At 35.1% G+C, this 19338-nt stretch overlaps 1 protein-coding gene across 4 annotated transcripts in view; it reads left to right on the top strand.

Annotated features, from left to right (window-relative positions):
- The window catches only part of TBC1D32 (TBC1 domain family member 32), a 202075-nt gene that overhangs the window by 92328 nt on the left and 90409 nt on the right, over positions 1-19338 (top strand). For all 4 annotated transcript variants that reach the window (XM_058735121.1, XM_058735122.1, XM_058735118.1 and 1 more), the window contains one exon: positions 12047-12135. In XM_058735121.1, the coding sequence (XP_058591104.1) occupies positions 12047-12135 (89 nt within the window). The remainder of the gene's footprint in view (positions 1-12046; positions 12136-19338) is intronic.

Raw genomic sequence — 19338 nt, 5'->3', positions numbered from 1 at the left:
ATTTTCCTTGAAGTGTTTCAATTTTATCTTGTGCTTACTTATATCTCAGCACTTCTTAAGTAGTTTTACAATGAGCAATATAGGTGTTTTGTCTTCCTTACTACACCGTGAGTGCCTGGGAGCAAGTAGGATATCGTAGTCCTTCTTATCATTTATCTAGCACATAGATGTCCAGTGAATAGTTTTTTTTTTTTTTTTTAAATATTCATAAAATTATTGCCTTTGTTGAAATCAATTAGGGGAAACAAATGCATATTAGTTGCATTATTTAATCTAGAACAAATGGCTTGTATGTTTGTTCTCAAGTTTTCATTGATATCTATAGTGTGCATTCAAAGATTATCTTTACACTTAGGGAAGGCTTTGTCTTTTAGTCTTAAAACACTTAACTGCAAATAGTTTTGTTATTCTACTTCTTCAAATGGATATTACATTTTAACCATGTAGAAGAATAGCTACTTCTCATCATTTAAACGTGTTTAAACTCTCCTATTAAAAACAAAGAACATCTCCTTTGACCTGTGTCTTCTTATAGCTACTATCCTATGGTTTTCTTCTTCCTTCCTTCCTTCCCCCCCACCAAAAAAAAAATAAAAAAACCTCCTAAAAAAATTACCTATACTTGAAGTCTCTACTTCTTTCTCTTCTGTCAACTCTGGAAAGCACTATAATCTGGCATCTTGTTCAACTACTTAACTGAAATTGTTCTGCCAAAAGTCAGAATAAATACAGAAGTTCTTAATCCACTGAAACCTCTTCCTTCCTTTAACCTAATTTACCACCTGGCAGCTTTCAGCACAGTTGATCCACTGTTCTGTGTCACTCTCTCCTATGACTGTGGCACTTTTTCTGTTTCTCTTCCAGCTTCTATGGTCTTATCTATAGAGTCTCCTTTGTAGAGACTTCCTTTGTATTCTCTTTCTCTGCCTTCTGTCCTCCAGATTGATCTTCTCCAATACTGTGGCTTTTAGTTGTTTACTGACAGCTCTCTGACCTATATCGCTCACCTCGCTGTCAGATCTATACTCAGATTTCTGCCAGATAATGAACATCTGAAAACTCATGGGCATCTTAGTCTTACCACTTCTATAACTGAATATAATTTTTTTCTATCCTAAATCAATTTCATTTCCAATTTTCCTATCCCAGCATATGGCACCATCTTCACAGTGATTGAACTAGAAACTTGGAAGTCATTGTTGACTTCATTCTATATATGTAATTAATCACCATTTATAGATTGTTTCCTTCCTAATGACTAGATCTTGTTTACTTTTTTCTATTCATGTTAAGACCACCTTAGCTCAGACCCTCGTTTCCTTCTTTTTTTTTTTTTTATTTTTTTTTATTTTTTTTTATTCTCATGTTAGCTAACATACAGTGTAGTCTTAGCTTCAGGAGTAGATTCCTGTGATTCATCACTTACATACAATGTCCAGTGCTCATCCCAACAAATGTCTTCCTCAATGCCTATTACCCATTTTTCCTACCCTACCCCTACCTCTCCACCCCATCAAACCTCAGTTTGTTCTCTGGATTTAAGAGTCTTTTAGGGTTTGCCTCCCTCTGTTATCTTATTTTTCCTTCCCTTCCCCTATGGTCATCTGTTAAGTTTCTCAAATTCCACATATGAGTGAAATCATATGATATCTGTCTATCTCTGACTGCCTTATTTCACTTAGCATAATACCCTCCAGTTCCATTCACATCATTGCAAGTGGCAAGATTTCATTCTTTTTCGTTGCCGAGCAGTTTTCCATTGTATATACAAACCACATCTTCTTTATCCATTTATCAGTTGATGGACGTTTGGGCTCTTTCCATAATTTGGCTATTGTTGATAGTGCTGTTATAAACATTGGGGTGCATGTGCCCCTTCAAATCAGCACTCTGTATCCTTTGGATAAATTCCTACTAGTGCAATTGCTTGGTTGTAGGGTAGTTCTAGTTTTAATTTTTTAAGGAACCTCCATGGTATTTTCCAGAATGGCTGTACCAGTTTGCTTTCCCACCAACAGTGCAAAAGTTTTCCCCTTTCTTCACATCCTCACCAACATTTGTTGTTTCCTGAGTTGTTGATTTTAGCTACTCTGACTGATGTGAGGTGGTATCTCATTGTGGTTTTGATCTGTATTTCCCTGATGATGAGTGATGTTGAGCATTTTTTCATGTGTCTGTTAGCCATCTGGATGTCTTCTTTGGAGAAATGTTTATTCATGTCTTTTGCCCATTTCTTCACTGGATTATTTGTTATTCACCTGTAAAGTTTGGTTAAGTTCTTTACAGATTTTTGATACTAACCCTTTATCTGATATATCATTGGCAAATATCTTTTCCCATTCCGTTGGTTGCCTTTTAGTTTTGTTGATTATTTTCTTTGCAGTGCAGAAGCTTTTCATCTTGATGAGGTCTCAAGAGTTCATTTTTGCTTTTATTTCCCTTGCTGCGGCCAAGGTCAAAGAGGTTGCTGCCTATTGTCTCCTTGTAGGATTTTGATAGTTTTCTGTCTCACATTTAGGTCTTTCATCCGTTTTGTATATATTTTTGTGTATGGTGTAAGAAAGTTCAAGCCCTCATTTCTTGTCTAGATTACTTCAGTGTGATCCTGTTTTTTTCCCTCTTGTCTCAATCTGTAAATTATCCTCATGCTAATTTATTTTCAAAGTGATCCTTTAGAAATGAAAACTGGATGCAGTAATTCTATTTAAAATCTTTGCTGATTTCCCTTTACCTCCATGTGTAGTTATATTCCTTTGCATGACATACAGTTTCTCCTTGTTTCTCAAAGCCTTCTTTTTTCTCTTGTCACCTTCCACTCTCTGACCTCCAGGATCTTTAGACAGTTTCTTCCTTTCTCTGGAATCTGGAAGCTATATAACCTTGCCTTTTGACTAGATAGTATCTCCTCATTTTTCCTGCTTTACTCTTTCTGTGAAGTCTTCTCATATGTCACATTATTTTATAATTATTTTTGCATTTGTTTCCCCTTATAGTTCCATGAGAAGAGGAACTATATTTTGTCTTTTGCCCTGAAAGTCTAGCAAGTTGGTTGTTTTGTTTTTCTTTTGCTACTGTGAGCATGGTAGGTTCTCAGTAACTTCACTGTTTAATTAATGATTTATTGACTCTTAATGAGTTTGGCTCTTCTTAGGCTTTATTTAAAATAATTTAAATTCAGTATCTGTCTCATTGGGAGTTCCATGGCATGAACCTTAGGAAGTTAAACTGAGGAGGTGTGTGTGTGTGTGTGTGTGTGTGTGTGTGTGTATTTGCACATGGGCTTTCTTTTGTGGACACTTTCAAACTTAAAAAAAAAATGGTATAATGAACTCCCATATACTCAACACTAAACTGCGGCTTTTGTCACTGTTCTGTCAGTGTCTCTATTTGTCTCCAGTTTCCTTTACTCCTGCATTTTGCTTGTTTGTTTGGTTTTTTTTTTCCTGGAGAATTATAAAGCATATTTTGGGCATAATGTCATTTTATCTGTAAATAAATAAGTATGCATCTCTAATAAGGACCTCTGAGTTTTTTGTTTTGTTTTTGCCTTTTTTTTGAATTACTGCCTTGTAAACCCTTGTGGCTTTAGTCATATCCAAGATGTTAGCTATAATCCCTTAATATTATCTAATAAGTTTTCTATATAAGTTTCCTTTTTATCGAAGATGTCTTTCTTTTTTCTTTTTATGGTTGGCCAAGTCATGATCCAAACAAAATATATAAATTGTATTTAGGGGGCGCCTGGGTGGCGCAGTCGGTTGAGCGTCCGACTTCAGCCAGGTCATGATCTCGCGGTCCGTGAGTTCGAGCCCCACGTCGGGCTCTGGGCTGATGGCTCGGAGCCTGGAGCCTGTTTCCGATTCTGTGTCTCCCTCTCTCTCTGTCCCTCCCCCGTTCATGCTCTGTCTCTCTCTGTCCCAAAAATAAATAAATAAACGTTGAAAAAAAAAATTAAAAAAAAAAATAAATTGTATTTAGTTATTATGTCTTTTAAGTCTTTATTCTATAACTGTTCTGTGTCCATGCCCTTGATTTATTGGAAAAACTGGTTATTTGTCCTGGGTTGCATTGATTCACTATTTCACCAGGAGATATGAAATGGTGATTCTAGTTCTGCCATTCTTTGTGTATTTAACTGGAATTGTTTAATAAAGGAAAACCTAAAAAAGTTTCTTATAAGAATATCAGATTAAATGCTTGACTATTTAGATATTCTCAGAGTAGTGAATTGGTGCTCTAGTAATCTCCAAAAGGGATGTTTTATTATTATTTCCATATAATAATTACCATAACATATACCATATATATATGTATGTTTCAATCCAGTGAAGTCATTATTGCTTTTTTTTTTCAGTTTATTTATTTACTTGGAGAGAGAGAGAGAGAGAGTGAGAGAGAAAGTAAGCAGGAGAGGGGTAGAGAGAGCAGGAGAGAGAGAATCCCAAGTAGGAGATTCCCGACACAGGGCTGGAACCCACAAACTATGAAATCATGATCTGAGCTGAAATCAAGAGTCAGACGCTAAACTGACTGAGCTACTCAGGTGCCCCAGTCATCTTGCTTTTGATACTCAAGATGTTCCTTTGACTGCTAAGTCCTTTTGACTTGTACTTTTTCCTGTTTGGTATATTTCTTTCTCATATAAGATGCTCCAGGCTCATTGTATACATTTTCTAGCTCAGACCTGGAATCCACCATCTTCAAAGAGTTGTTGTTTTTTTTTTTTTTTTTATTAAGAATTGCTAGTTAGAAGCTATAACTTGGAAACTAGAAATATTCATTGTTTAGGGTTGTCATTATTTCTAGTCCTTTTGGGGGATAGCTGAGGAGAATAAGTATTTTGTTTTTTAAGTTTATTTATTTTGAGAGAAAGAGAGCACACAAGCAGGGGAGGGGTAGAGAGAGAAGGAGAGAGAGAATCTCAAGCAGGCTCCATGCTGTCAGCACAGAGCCTGATACTGGGCTCGATCTCACGAACCATGATATCATGACTTGAGCTGAAATCAAGAGTTGGACGCTTAACTGACTGAGCCACCCAGGTGCCCCAGTATTTATTATTTTTTTTTAGAAGAGAAATTCATCATGAACCTATATTAATATTTTTTCATATATTTTTCTTTTACCAAAAAGCTTGGTTACTAATAACATGAACAAAACTACTTACTTGCTTTTATTGTACAATGTACATATAATAGTTATAAGATTAGTGCATACATATTGACATTTCATTTCAGTTAATTTTGTCCTTAGAATATATGCCACCAAGGATTTACAATCAAAATAAATCAAAATAAATGCCCGGTTATGCCACTAACTTGATAGATTTGTTTTAGAATGTTTTAAATTGAGAGGTGGTTTTATCTTTTGCCTTAATTTTGTCTTTTCAATTATTACATGATTAAAGTTCTTTTAAAGTTTGTGATTCCAATATATAACAAGGTATATTTATAGAAAGTGCTTATGTATGAATTCCCTTTGTTCTTTCTCCCCATGTGTTTGATCTTCACTCTATAGCCACTAGTTCTGTGTAGCTATTTAAATTTATATTAATTACAACTCAATAAAGCTAGAGACTTTTTTCCTTTCGTTTCTATCAACACTTCAGGTTTTCAAGTGCCCACTAGCCATAGATGGCCAATGCCTACCACATTGGGTAGCACAGAGAGAGAACATTTCCATCATTGCAGAAAGTAGTATTTTATAGCACTGTCTTATAGCTAACACTTTTTGTTAGTTTTTGGTTTATCCTTCAGTTGTTACATTAAAAAAGAATATATTTTATTCCCGTTCAGACTTAAGCAAAAGATAGTATGCTATAAACAATGTTTCTTTTAATTCTTTGTCTTTTAGATTACTATATAGAAGTATATAGAGCTCTTCCCTTACCCTTTTTAACAAATGCATAGTACAGTAGTGTATGGATGTGCTGGGGTTTATACATCCAGTCATCTACTGGTGGTCACTTGGGTTCTTTAAGTTTTTGTCATTATAAGTTATGCCTCAATTAATAGCTTGGCTTATATTTATTATATTTACCAGTATGCCTATGTATATATATATTTTTTCGTTGCTGCATAACAAATCGCTACAAACTTGGCACATTAAAACTGCCCATTTATGAGCTCACAGTTTTGCATGTCAGAAGTCTAGCACTGTGTGCCTGGGTTTTCTGCTGAGAGTATTATAAACCTGAAATCAAGGTGTTGGCCAGATTAAGTGCTCATCTGGAGGCCCTGGGAGAAAAATTCAATTCCAAATTAATTCTGGGGAGAGGGAAGTTTCTTAGGTTTTAGGACTGAAGTGCCTGGTTTCCTGCTGGCACTTGGAGCACCAGGTATTGTTCCTGGAGCTTTGTACTGTGGCCCCCTTCCTATTTCAACTGTGAATAACCTCCCTGGTGGGAAATTCCTCTCATGCTTTGAGTCTCTTTGACTTTGTTTTCTGTGACCAGCCTGAGAAAATTCTTTGCTTGTAAATGGCTCCTGTGATAATATCAGAGCCACTCTGTTAATCTTTTTTTTTTTTTTTTTTTTTTTTGAGAGAGAATGAATGAGTGGTAGAGGGAGAGAGAGAAAATCTTAAGCAGGCTTCACAGAGCCCAACTCAAGCCTTGATCTCACAACCCTGACCTGAGCTGAAATTGAGTTGGATGCTTAACTGACTGAGCCACCTAGGTGCCCTGATAATCTCTTATTTTAAAATCAATTAAGGACTTCTGCAAAAATCTCTTCACAGCAATATGTGCATTAGGTTTAAGAATCTTGGGGCCGTCTTAAATTCTGCCTATTTTAGTATCATTGGGCTAGATTTCTAGAAGTGGGATCATTGGGTTGAAAGGTAAGTTCATTTGTAATTTTGGAATGTATCACTAGATTTCCATCCATGGAGAATAATCCTCTGCTTTCCCATCAATGAGATACTGTAGTGACTGTTTTCTAGCAGCTTCATTAAGAAGTTTATATGATCAGACATTCAGATATTTGTCTGACAAGAGAAAAGTATTAGTGTATGTTTTTCTCATGAACAGAACATTTTTTCATATGCTTAATGGCCATTGACTTCTTCTCATTGGTCTTTCAATTTGTTTTTACTATTTTTCTATTTGTGTTCTCTTTCTTAGTTTTAAGGAATTCATTATATTTTGGGGATATTAGGCCTTAACTTCTCATGATTTCGTATCAATTATCTACCAAAATTCTAGGCCCTACAAACAACTTTCAAGTTGTACTTTAGTAAATTAAAGGTCAATGACACAAAATACTCTTTCCCTCTAACACATACAATCTTTGATTGCTTTTCAGTTCCTATCACTTAATTTGCAGTTAAATAAATGATGTATTAGGTGGGACCCCTTTGGTTATTGAGAAACTTAGTTTGAATTAGTTTTAGCAGAAGAAGAAATTTATTGACTCACAATTTTCCAGATCTAAACAGTATCTGCAGCTTGTGTGGTTGCAAGGTGAGAGATAGCTGGGAAACAAAGATGCCAGTACAAGTGACAGGAGTAATCCATATTAGCTAATTATAGTTCCCTTAACATAACTGAGGAGTGTAAACAATGAATTAACTGAAGGAAGAACTTGCTAATTGTCGGAGCTGACTAAAGTGGGGTGGACTGCCATGGGATTCTGTGAGTTCCTCATCCTGAGTTGTTCTTGGTGGAAGTAATGTAAATCGGATCCAAGGACCTTTGGATGGTTGTAGTACATGATCTTTCAGCTCTTTTTTCAATGATAAGAATATGTTTGCAGTACTTGGCATAATGCTTGGCACAGAGTAGATGTGCAGTATATGCTAAATAAAATACTTGTGGACTTCATTATGCCACAGTACAAAAAACAAAACAAAAAACAGGGACAAGTAGAAATAGAACTTTGAATGTAGTCAGGTCCACATCTGTCTGTCTCTCTATGTCCACTTGCCCTGTTACCGCCCACTATATTGGTTTTATTGAAAGCTGTACATAGTGTAGTGGTTAAAAGATTGCATTCTGAAGCCAGACTGCCTGGATTAGATTACCAGTTCTGCCTTTTATAAGCTATGTCACTTCAGACAAGATAAATTTTAGTTTTCTGTTAAAAGAGGGCAGTAAACATTCCTATCCCAAGGTTGTTGTGAGAATTAAATGAAATATAAAAGTTTAAATCACTGCTTGGCATATAAAAAAACGCTATATAATTGTCTGCTGTAATTATCATTAGTGCTTTCTTCTCCAGATGGTGTTCTCTGTTGGAGAGTACATGGGACTGCCTGTCACTCTGTACTGACGTCTTCACCATCTCCCCTTGTCCTTGTTTCCTAAGGCTGCCATAACAAATTCCACACACTGTGTAGCTGAAAACAACAGAAATTTATTCTGTTACAGTTAGAGTCCAGGTGTTATAGGGCCACATTCCCTCCAAAGACTCCAGGGGGAGAAGCCTTCTCTGCCTCTTCCAGCTTCTGGTTCCAGGCATTTCATGTCTTATTACCACATAACTCCAGTTTCTGCCTCCATCTTCACAGGGCTTTCTCCTTTCTCTGCCTTAAATTTCCCTTCGTCTTTTTCTTATAGGGATGTTTTTAACAGTCTTAAGGCCTACTTGGGTTAATCTAGGATGATTTTAGAATTGTTAATTACTTCTGAAAACACTTTTTCCAAATAGGGAACAGTCATAAGTTATTCCTTGTTTTTCTACTCTTGGATTAGGATATGGATGTATCATTTGTTGGAGTCACAGTTTAGCTCAGTATGACACCAAACAGGAGAGTGGCCTTTTCCTCTACCTCCCTGCTATAGATTGAATGTATACCCCCAAAATTCATGTTTTGAAACTTAATCCCCAATGTGATATTTGGAAGTGGGCCTTTCGGAGGTGATTAGTGCCTTTAAAAAAAAAAAAAGACTCCAGGGAAATTGCTCATCCCTTCTGCCATGTGAGGGCAAAGTGAAAAGAGGACTGTGAACTAGAAAGTGGATCCTTGCCAGAAAAAAAATCTTCTGGTGCCTTGATTTTTGGACTTCTCAGCATCCAGAACTATAAGAAATAAAATTTCTGTTGTTTATAAACCACCCAGCCTATGGTACTCTGTTATAGTGGCCAGAATGTACTGAGACCCGTCTGAGTTGAAAAATCCCAAGGAAGAACCTTACAGGTTGAGTTTTGTTGATGGATGTGCCTGGGCTAACCAGTCACAAGCCACTTCTAATGGTGCAGGTGCAGAAATACTGACATTTTGATCGACCTACCCCGCACCTTTTTTTTTTTTTTTTAAATTTTATATAGAGAAATCAGGGGAGGAGCAGAGGAGAGCAGAGAGAATCTTAAGCAGTCTCCATGCTCAATGCAGAGCCGGATGCAGGGCTTGATCCCATAACCCTGGGATCATGACTGACTGAGCCACCCGCGTGCCCCTTCCTCCTCTTTCACTTATCTCTTTCTGAAGTAAAAAGGGTCAGATAACACAAACATGACCATTGGGACACATGTAAACAGCGGGCAAACATGTATGTATTTATGTGAATGGATATTCCTTTGTTTTTCTACTCTTGGTCTCAGTTTGTCCTATTGAACTTATTCTCCAGCTGGACAGTATCCTTTAAAGACTTTCAGAGTTGTTTTCCTTTTTCTTTTTTTCTTTTTCTTCTTCTTTTTTTCTTCTTTGTGTGTGTGTGAGTGTGAGTATGAGAGAGAGAGAGAGAGAGAGAGAGAGAGTCCAAAGTGTTACTTGCATTGGCTCTTTGTTGCTTGATTTAGAAAACTGATTGCCTTATTGACACACGTTGCAGAGCTTAGAAACTGAAGTTCTCCATAAGGCAGGCTTCTCAGGAGTTTAATTTTCTTCCCTAAGTGGTGATCCATCAATGTAATCCTCTTTAAAGAACAAATTATTTACCGTAACATTTGTTCTCTGAAAATGCATTATCGTTGATAGATCACTGCAATCTACTCTTCCATTAGCTTGTTGATAATACATTCTCTATCTCTTTTGTTCTTAAAATATCTAGTACTTAAGATTTGAAACTACAACTTTATAGAGTCCCGGAGTGTCACTGGCTATCAAAGTCTTAGTGAGCTTAGTGTTCAGATGATTGGACAAATTTCAGTCACCTATGCTAGTATCCTACTAATGAAGAGAAATCAATAGTAAACCTTCCAGAAGCTTCTATGCATAGAACAGACTGGCAGATTCTCTTCTCTTAGGTAAGAGAAAGCCAGTGATACGTAATTCTAGATTAATCTGTGAAGACTATACTAAAAACAGTGATAATCATTTCTTAAATTATTTTAAACAGTAAAAATATAGGAACACATAGCAAACAAGTTTCTCCATAGGTACACTACAGAGACTACTTAATAGTATCCAGGTGGCTGAGAAGTCAAGGAGAACTCCATGGCTCCATCACCGTAGCTAAACAAGACTGTCAGAGAAGAAATTAGGAAAAAGGAGAGAGTGGCAAATTATTGAAAATCTGAATATGAAGCTGGGAATATGAATGAGTTACTTAGCTCATGTTCTGTCATGTTTGAAACAAGGAACGCCCAACTAAGAAGCAGACAAAATCAGATTTTAAGATAGTAATCTTTTTATTCTTGTTAGGCAGCTGATTTAATATTTGCTGATTGTAAACTCTTGTGCTAGTATTTACACATTTTTACTAGATATCTGTAGAATGGTAATAAATGCATTCCTGAGTGTTATGTATAAACCTTTACCGTACAAGTTGACACTAAATCCAGTTTTTACTGTTTCAGTTAGTATTTTTCAAATGTTATTTTCAGAGATTCATTACTTCCTCATCCTTGCAAAGTCATTTCCATGCCTCTTATTTGATGTTATGACATTTGCACTATCATCCACATAGACCTCAGTCAATATTACATCACTTTACTCCCTAGCAAAACCTTCCTTTTATCTTACTGGTCGTGGAAATGTCTTCAGTTTGAACATACTGGAGGGTGGCAAGTTTCTTGGTCAGGAAAATGAACAATGAGAGAGACAAGTACTTATTTATGAATACATTTTTTTTAATGTTTTTTTTTTAAATTTATTTTTGTGAGAGAGACACAAAGCATGAGCATGGGAAGGGCAGAAAGAGAAGGAGACACAGAATCCGAAGCAGGCTCCAGGCTCTGAGCTGCTAGCGCAAAGCCTGACACGGGGCTGAAACCCACGAACTGGGAGATCATGACCTGAGCCAAAGTCAGACACTTAACTGACTGAATCACCCAGGTGCCCCTATGAATACATTTCTTAGGCCTAAACCCAAAGATCTACACAAAGCAGAGCATTATAAAAAGAAAGACTTTTAGGGAGTGCTCGAAACTGTGCATATTGTAGGCTTACATTGTCAGTGCTTGAGATGGCGGGTGGCACCTGGCTCATCTGATTCTCTCAGCACTTGCATCATGATTTTAAGCCTGTCTACACATCGTAACAACTTGGGAATCTTTTAAAAGGATATGAATGCCAGAATCTTAACTCCCAAGGATAGTGACTTGCTGGGGTAGAGCCTGGGCATTATTTATATATGTATATTTATATATAATTTTTTTTTTTACAGTTCTCCAAGTGCTTCCAATGTTCAACGAGGGTTGGAAACCACTAATTTACACGTGGAGAGACTATCAACAAAATCTCAGATAGCTACTAGATAAAACTAGCAGCCCACTGTTCATGCTTCACATGAAATCTTACAGATTTCATATTTGGTTTTCAGAGTAGTTTACATTTTCAGCAGTGTAATCAGTATTTAGCTGGCTGCATAAGTTGCTCACAGATTAGCAGAATGGGGTATAAACTAGCGATTCTCCCCTTTGGGTAAACATTAGATGACTCATTTCAAGAGCTTTGACAAATCTTAATGTCCAGACACACCCAGACCAATTAATTCAGAATCTCTAGGGGAGAGACTTGGGCATTTAATAACTTTTTTTTTTTCTACCTAGGTGAAAAAATGTAAAGCCAAGTTTGAGAACCAAAGATCTAAATAAATATTTGTTGATTTTTTTTTTTTTTAAATGACTTGTCCAGCATATTCTCACTCCAAGTCTTTCTTTTTCAGGATGTTATAGATAGACTTATACTTTTGAATTCAGAAGCGAAGATTCGTTCTTTATTCAACTATGAACAGTCACACATCTTTGGTCTAAGGTAAGGTGCTAAATTTTACCTGAGATACATTTTCTTTTCTTCTTTTTAAAAAATTTTTTTTTATTTGGTGAAATAGTGCAAGCATGAGAGAGGGAGAGAGGGGCAGAGAGAGAAAGAGAGAAAGAATCCCAAGCAGGCTCTACTCTGTCAGCACAGAGCCTGATGCTGGGCTTGATCACAAACAGATCTGAGCCAAAACCAAGGGTGGGACACTTAACTGACTGAGCCACCCTGGCGCCCCTTGAGATATATTTTCTATCTTGCAGAACAGTCAAGCATATATTCTATATACTTCCAAAAAATATTTAAAATAAGCTAATTTTAAGGATGTCTAAAAGTAATTTGTAACATCATAGATAAAATAAATACAGCTATTAGGTTTTTATATTATGGCTTTTGGCTATGTTTAGGTTCTGTGTTATTACCATGTCTTTTGTTCAATTTACATTACAAACACCTCTTTAAAAAGAGGGATTTTGCAGACTTTTCAGTTTACTCAGGGGTCAACTGGGGCTTCCCTGGGATTGTATTTGATGGGATTCCTTCCATAATAGAGACTTGAAAAGAAGCTTGAAAATACATGATTTATCTTGAGGCTCAAATTTTGCTCCTTGATGTTAACCATTACTCCTTAACTTCAGTTTCCTGAGGTTTAAATCTTTCTGGTAAACGTTTTGGTCATATATAGACCTTTAATTTGTTTTCCTATCTATAAATTACCACTTTTAAAAACAGCTTTATTTAAGGCATTTTCTATTTTCAGAGGTTTGTTATTTTTTTTCCCCCTTTCTACTAGCAAAGTCACTTTTTTAGACAACAGGGAGGGAGACAGGGAGAATGATCTACCTAAGAAATAAAGCAATTAGAATATTCTAAAATTAGAATTTCTGATGGTGTGTGTGTGTATATATATACATGTATATAATATAATACATACTCAAATTGTTTTTTTTTTTTTTTTTTTTTTTTTTTTTTTTACCATTAATAGCTGTGCTTCATTTTTGGACTTTTTAGTTTAAAGAAGGTAGAAAAAACTGTAACTATTATAGTTCTTTGAATGGTGTGTCCTTCATCTCAAGATGTATTTTCACATTAAATTTTAACCTTCATGTATAGTATTAGATATAACATATAGCAAGCAGTGATGAAGAATACTAAGAAAAATCTATTCAGTAGAACCTTCTTTTGCATTGCAGGTGTATTTCTGAGTTTTGTAATTATAGAATATAGATTCTGGCCTCTTGTTACTGATACAGTGAGTGAATGTTTTCTTTTCTGTTTTTTTTTTTTTTTTTTTTTAACGTATAAAAAATAGTATTTTTCTCTAGAGTTCTTGTTTAAAAACAAAATGATTTTTAAGTCCTGTTAAAAGCAATCCAAGCAGTAACATGCTCCTGGGAATAAAATGTTAATTTGAATAATGTGTGTTTTCTTCAAATGGAGTACAATAACCAAATGGAGTCATTTTGTTCTTTTTGTTCTACATGAGAAACTTTGTCATCGCATTGTTGATCGTGTACTAGAGTTTTGTAGTGTGGTGGTTAGGTTAGCAACATGGCCTCTGGAGTCAGACTGTCTGCTCTTTGCTAGTTGTGTGAGGTGGGATCTCAGTTACCCATCAGTAAAATGAAGGAAAATTATATTCTTTTCCTCACAGAGTTATTACGATAATTACATAAGAAAAATTAAAAGGACTTACTACAGTGCTTGGCATGTAGCAAGCACTACAAAAATGTTAGTAGTGAATGTAGTAGAGTAGTACTTCAAGTGTGTCCTTACCTGTGCTTGTTTTCTAGGAGTTTTGTGTTTTATTGTGTTTAATTTTGTCTTCATGTTTTCAGTAGCCCAGTAGTCTTCTACATGCTGCCAAGTAATTTGCTGTTTACAACATCAGCATTAAGACAAAGAAAATGACCAAATCACTTTTCTGAGGAAAATGTTGTATTTTATTTTTTGTGCTTGTTAACAGTTCTTCGACAATATATTTGTTTCATTGTATTTCAGAGTTCATCCTCCTTATATTTGGTTGTATTTTTTGACATTTTTTTAATGTTTATTCTTGAGAGAGAAAGAGAGAGAGAGAGAGAGAACATGAGTGGGGGAGGGACAGAGTGAGAGAGGGGCACAGAATCCGAAGCAGACTCCAGGCTCTGAGCGTTCAGCACAGAGCCCTATGCGAGACTCAACTCACAAGCCATGATCATGACCTGAACCGACTGAGCTACCTAGGTGCCCCTATTTGGTTATATTTTTAAGTCCTACTTTTGAAGTTACATAATTTCTTCTACTAATTTCAGTTTAGCGTTGGTCAGTGTAGTTCAATAGTGATAATTTAGATAATAGCTTTGTACTATATAAATCTCATGTTTCTGTGTGTTTTTTGGATTCTTACCTGTATCATTTTCTTTACTTTCTACAGTGATTTTGTTTCCAGTTGTACAACTTTATTGTACTATTCCCTTTAATAGATCATCTCATTAACATATTTGCCTTCTACCTTTAGCGTTGCTTGTTCCATTCATCTTTCCCCTCTGAATAAGGGTAAGTTTCATACACTTTCTGTAGGTGTGCCACAGCACTTAGATGAGGCTAATATATGGCTTAGTGGCACATGGATTTTCACTTTTCAGTAGCATCACATTCTATGTAAATTTCTGAATTTTTATTTGCCAAGATTCTACAAATCTTATGTTTTAAATGACTAATATATGAGAAGGCTGCTCCTTTGATTAGCCCTCCTCCTCTCTTTGTTTCCACTTCTAGCCTATCCTTTTCTAATTTTGGTATCTGGGTGCAGACATGCCTTCACATGCTTCATCTTATAATGGAACACACTCAAAAAGAAATTTCCCTTGACCTCACATCTTTGAAGTCACTGTCCTGTTTCTCTTTCTCTCACCATATAGCAAGACATCTGTGTAAACTGTCCCCACTTGATTACCTCTCTTTACTCCTCAGCCCACTTAGATTTGACATTGACTCTGTAACTCTGTCAGAATTGCACATCTTTCTCAAGTTGCTTGTAGCTTCTATGCTGATGAATGTAATGGATTTTTCTCTTTTGAATTATAACTATCAGCGTTTGATATAGTGGACCATTTCTTTCTGTGTGTAAGTTCTCTTTGCTTCTGTGACACTCCTATGGCTGCTGTTTTTTCTCTTCTGCATTCTGTAAGCATCACTGAAATTTGCAATACTCAGGACTTTGTTGTGGGTGCACTTTTTTCTTCTTTGTTCTGCCCCGAGTTCATCTACTTATATACAGTATCCACCTACCTATGTCGGTAGGTGCCCCACAATTTATAGGCCTAGTCTAAACCATTATTTGGAGCTATCAGACTCAAATATACAACTCTTTTAACATCTCAATTCATACATTTCTCAGATGTTAGTAACTTAACATTTCTAAGACTGAACTCTTGGATCTCCTCCCACAAAAACAAACAAAACAAAATAAATCTCCTGTTTCCATCTCATTAAGTGGCCTACCCATCTATTCAGTTGCTCACTCTTGAAAGTCATCTTCACTGTTTTCCTTTGCTTTTTCAAACAATGATTTATCTTTATTATAGAGAAATTAACTGATTCAGGAGACTAAATTATAATAAAGTGAAATTCTTCCTAACTCTGAAAGCAACATTATTTTTAAAAATTTTAATTCCAGTGGAGGTAACATATAGTATTATATTAGTTTCAGGTGTACAATATAGCGATTCAGCAATTCCATACATTACTCTGTTCATTCATACATTACTTTTAATCCTCCTGCAGCTATCTGAAAGTAGCATTGAGGAAAAATTATTCTAGACATCTTTCTGTGCATGTACAGACAGAAGAATAGATATATGGAGATATCTTTTATAAAAATAGAATTATAATATAGTTTCCATTTTAAATTCTAACTGAATTTTATAGAAAAGAAAAACTAGCGAGACAGAAGAAATTGCTGAATTTCAAATAACTGATTTTTCACTCCAGGGGTTGTTATTTCCCCAGAGATTCCTCTGAGGTTAAGGAGAAGAGATGATGTAAAACTTTTCAAGTGGTTTGAACATTATATTTCACTTTTAGACAGTATTGATTGACTCTTGCCAATGAACTAGGAGGACAGTAATGCTCTCATTGGCCTCCCACCTCCCCTGTCTCCACCTGTTAGGAGGATGTTCTTCTCCTGCCATTTTCTAACCTGCCTTTCTGAGTCAGTGACCTTATTTTCTTCTCTACCCAGTAGGGAGAGGAAACTAACCTAGGTTTCTTGGTGTAGTGACATGAGATATGCAGTACTTCTTTAATATGACTGCAGATTAATATTTGTAATTAGTTTACTCTTCTCCACTTCATTTACTCAGTCAATATTTATTGAGTGCTTATTATGCTCTATGCTAGATGTAGGGGATGTAATGAGTAAATAAGATGTGGTGCTCATTCTCTTTAACTTTACCACCTAATGAGGAATCAGATATTGAGATAATTAAGCAAAATGTGAGGTAATTAATGCAGAAAAGAAACACATCCTTATAAAGCTCCCCACCTTCCCATTTTAAATATCTGGCAGTTCCAGACTCCTTTATGTGGCTTTCAGGGAGCTCCATAATGTATCTATACCTTTCCTATGTACATTATTTTCCAACTTTCCTCATAATGCTGAGTAGGTTAGACTTCTTGTCTCCCTCAAGCCCAGTGTATTGGCTGTATACCTATTTTTCTGCGTCTTGAATATTGCTTTCACTTTTGTTGTCTTATAAAATTTTGACTCCTCCTTCAAGGCAGAGCTTGCTTTATGAATCATTTCCTCTATGGCTTCCTATAGCACACTTTCATCTTGTCTTTTTTCTGCACGTTATTTGCCTTTATGGTAATTCCCACAAATTTATTTCTCCCCCTGACTAAAACTTAAACTTCCTGAGGGAATGTTTTCTTTGACTTTCATGTCCACCACATAGGTAGGTACTTTTTGGTTATTTCATGACATTTATTTGCTAAATCTGTTGGGGGGGGGTTATTTAAGAAAGCTGTACATTTATTGAAAATTTTGGGTGCAAATTATTTTCTTGAACATTGTTTTTTATGTACAATTAAGGCACCTTGGAGTTCTTATCATCTATAATTTATTTTTCCAGAGTTGAGGCTTAGTTGAGGTTATAATTGACATATATTAGTTTCAGGTTATAATATGCTTCATTATTTGTATGTGTTGTGAAATGGTCACCACATAAGTCTAGTTAAAACTTATCACCATACATAGTTATGGAATTATTTTTCTTGTGATTAGAACTTTCAAGATTTACTCTTAGCAACTTTTAAGTATGCAGTTCTGTATTAACTGTAATCACCATGCTATACATTACATCTCCATGACTTATTTTATAACTGAAAGTTTGTTTTTGACTCTCTTTATATATTTCCCCCCACTCCCCGCTCCCCACCTCTGGCAATTACCAGTTGGTTCTCTGTATTTGAGTTTGGTTGTTTTGGGATATCACATGTAAGTGAGAACATACAGTATTTCTTTTCTCTGTCTGACTTATTTCACTTAGTGTAATTCCCTCAAATTTCATCCATGTTGTTGCAGATGGTAAGATTTCATTTTCTTGTAACTGAGTAATATTCTATTGCGTATATACTACATTTTCTTCAGCCATTTGTCCATTGGTAGACCTTTAGGTTGTTTGCATATCTTGGCTATTGTACATAATCCTGCAGTGAATATGGGGGTGCATAAATATAAAATTAGTGTTTTTGTTTTCAGATAAATACCCAGAAATGGAATTGTTAGATTATATGGTAGTTCCATTTTAAAATTCTCTAGGAACCTCCATACTGTTTTCCCAAGTAGCTGGACCAGTTTACATTCCCCCCAACAATTCAGCCATTCTGACAGGTGTCAGCCATTCTTAACCATCTTGACTTACAGGAATGTTATGCTCATGCCTAAAATATTTTATTTTATTATAAAAACTGTATCTCATGGAGAAAGAATTATATCATTCAGTGTCAATAGTTTTCTTTATATGAAACCCCAAATTAAGTTTTAATTAGACGATAGAATTGCACATTTTTAACAACTAAATCTTATATAGTAATTCTTCATTAAGTATACACATTAAAATTTAATATGGTTAAAGAGATGTTAATATAGTTCTCCTAAAACTTATTCCTCCTTTATTTGAAACTCTAATGTGGCCTATTGTTAGTTTTCTTTAAAAAAAGCAAAAGAAAAAAATAACCAAACTGAGATATCTGTATTTATAGAACAGACTTTAAAATTTATCACTTGCTGTTTGTTATTTTACATTTATCCACCGACAGTAAATTGTATACGCAGTACAACAGTTTTATGCATGATCATCTTCTATGACAAAAAAATCTGACCTATAAGATGACATGAAGACAAAAAAAATAGTTTTAAGTTTAGAACCAGTGTGGTTATTTTAACAGACATAGACAAGTGTTAATAGTCTATCACAACAAATCACAAAATTATTTATTCCCCGTGACCCAGATGCTAACTAGCTTTAAATCTGATTGACATTACTAATAAGTAATTTTAGAATTATCTCTTGCAATCTTTACTTAATATCATAAATTAGAATGTAATATGACTACAAAACGATCCACATTTTGGATTTTGTATACACATGTACTTGCACACATACAGTATTTAGTTTTAGGTTTATTTGAAGAAAACTGATAATCTATTATAAAGACCTCCGTAATGGATTCAAATTCTTATTTAATCAAAGAATTCCCATTTATATAGAATAACTAGAAAATAATGAAAACAAAACCATACTTGTTAGTCTTCCTCTTAGAGATAATTACCACTAACCTCTCATGCCAATATTTTTCATTTTTTAGCTGGATATGTCTTTTGTAAATAGTTTTATTGTTTTAATACAATAAAGCCTTTTTTTACTTAATTTTAAATTATTTCATACCTTTCAATGTTCATATATGCACAATTTTAAAAGATTGAATAATCTAATACATCAATGAGTTCCAATTTTCTCTGTTTAGACATGTAGGTTATTTTTTAAAAATTATACGTTTTTATAAGTATCTCTATACCCATAATTATCATTACAACAAATCCTTAAAAATAGACTTGCTATGTTAAAGAGTAGGCACATATTCGGATCCTCTATTTCTATCTTCCCTCTTTTCATGACTCCTTTTACTTTATCTCTCTGTGCCATTTTATAT

Source organism: Neofelis nebulosa, chromosome 6, assembly GCF_028018385.1.
Source record: "Neofelis nebulosa isolate mNeoNeb1 chromosome 6, mNeoNeb1.pri, whole genome shotgun sequence".
In the NCBI taxonomy this organism is placed as follows: domain Eukaryota; kingdom Metazoa; phylum Chordata; class Mammalia; order Carnivora; family Felidae; genus Neofelis; species Neofelis nebulosa.
This window is presented reverse-complemented; position numbering and strand designations above follow the sequence as displayed.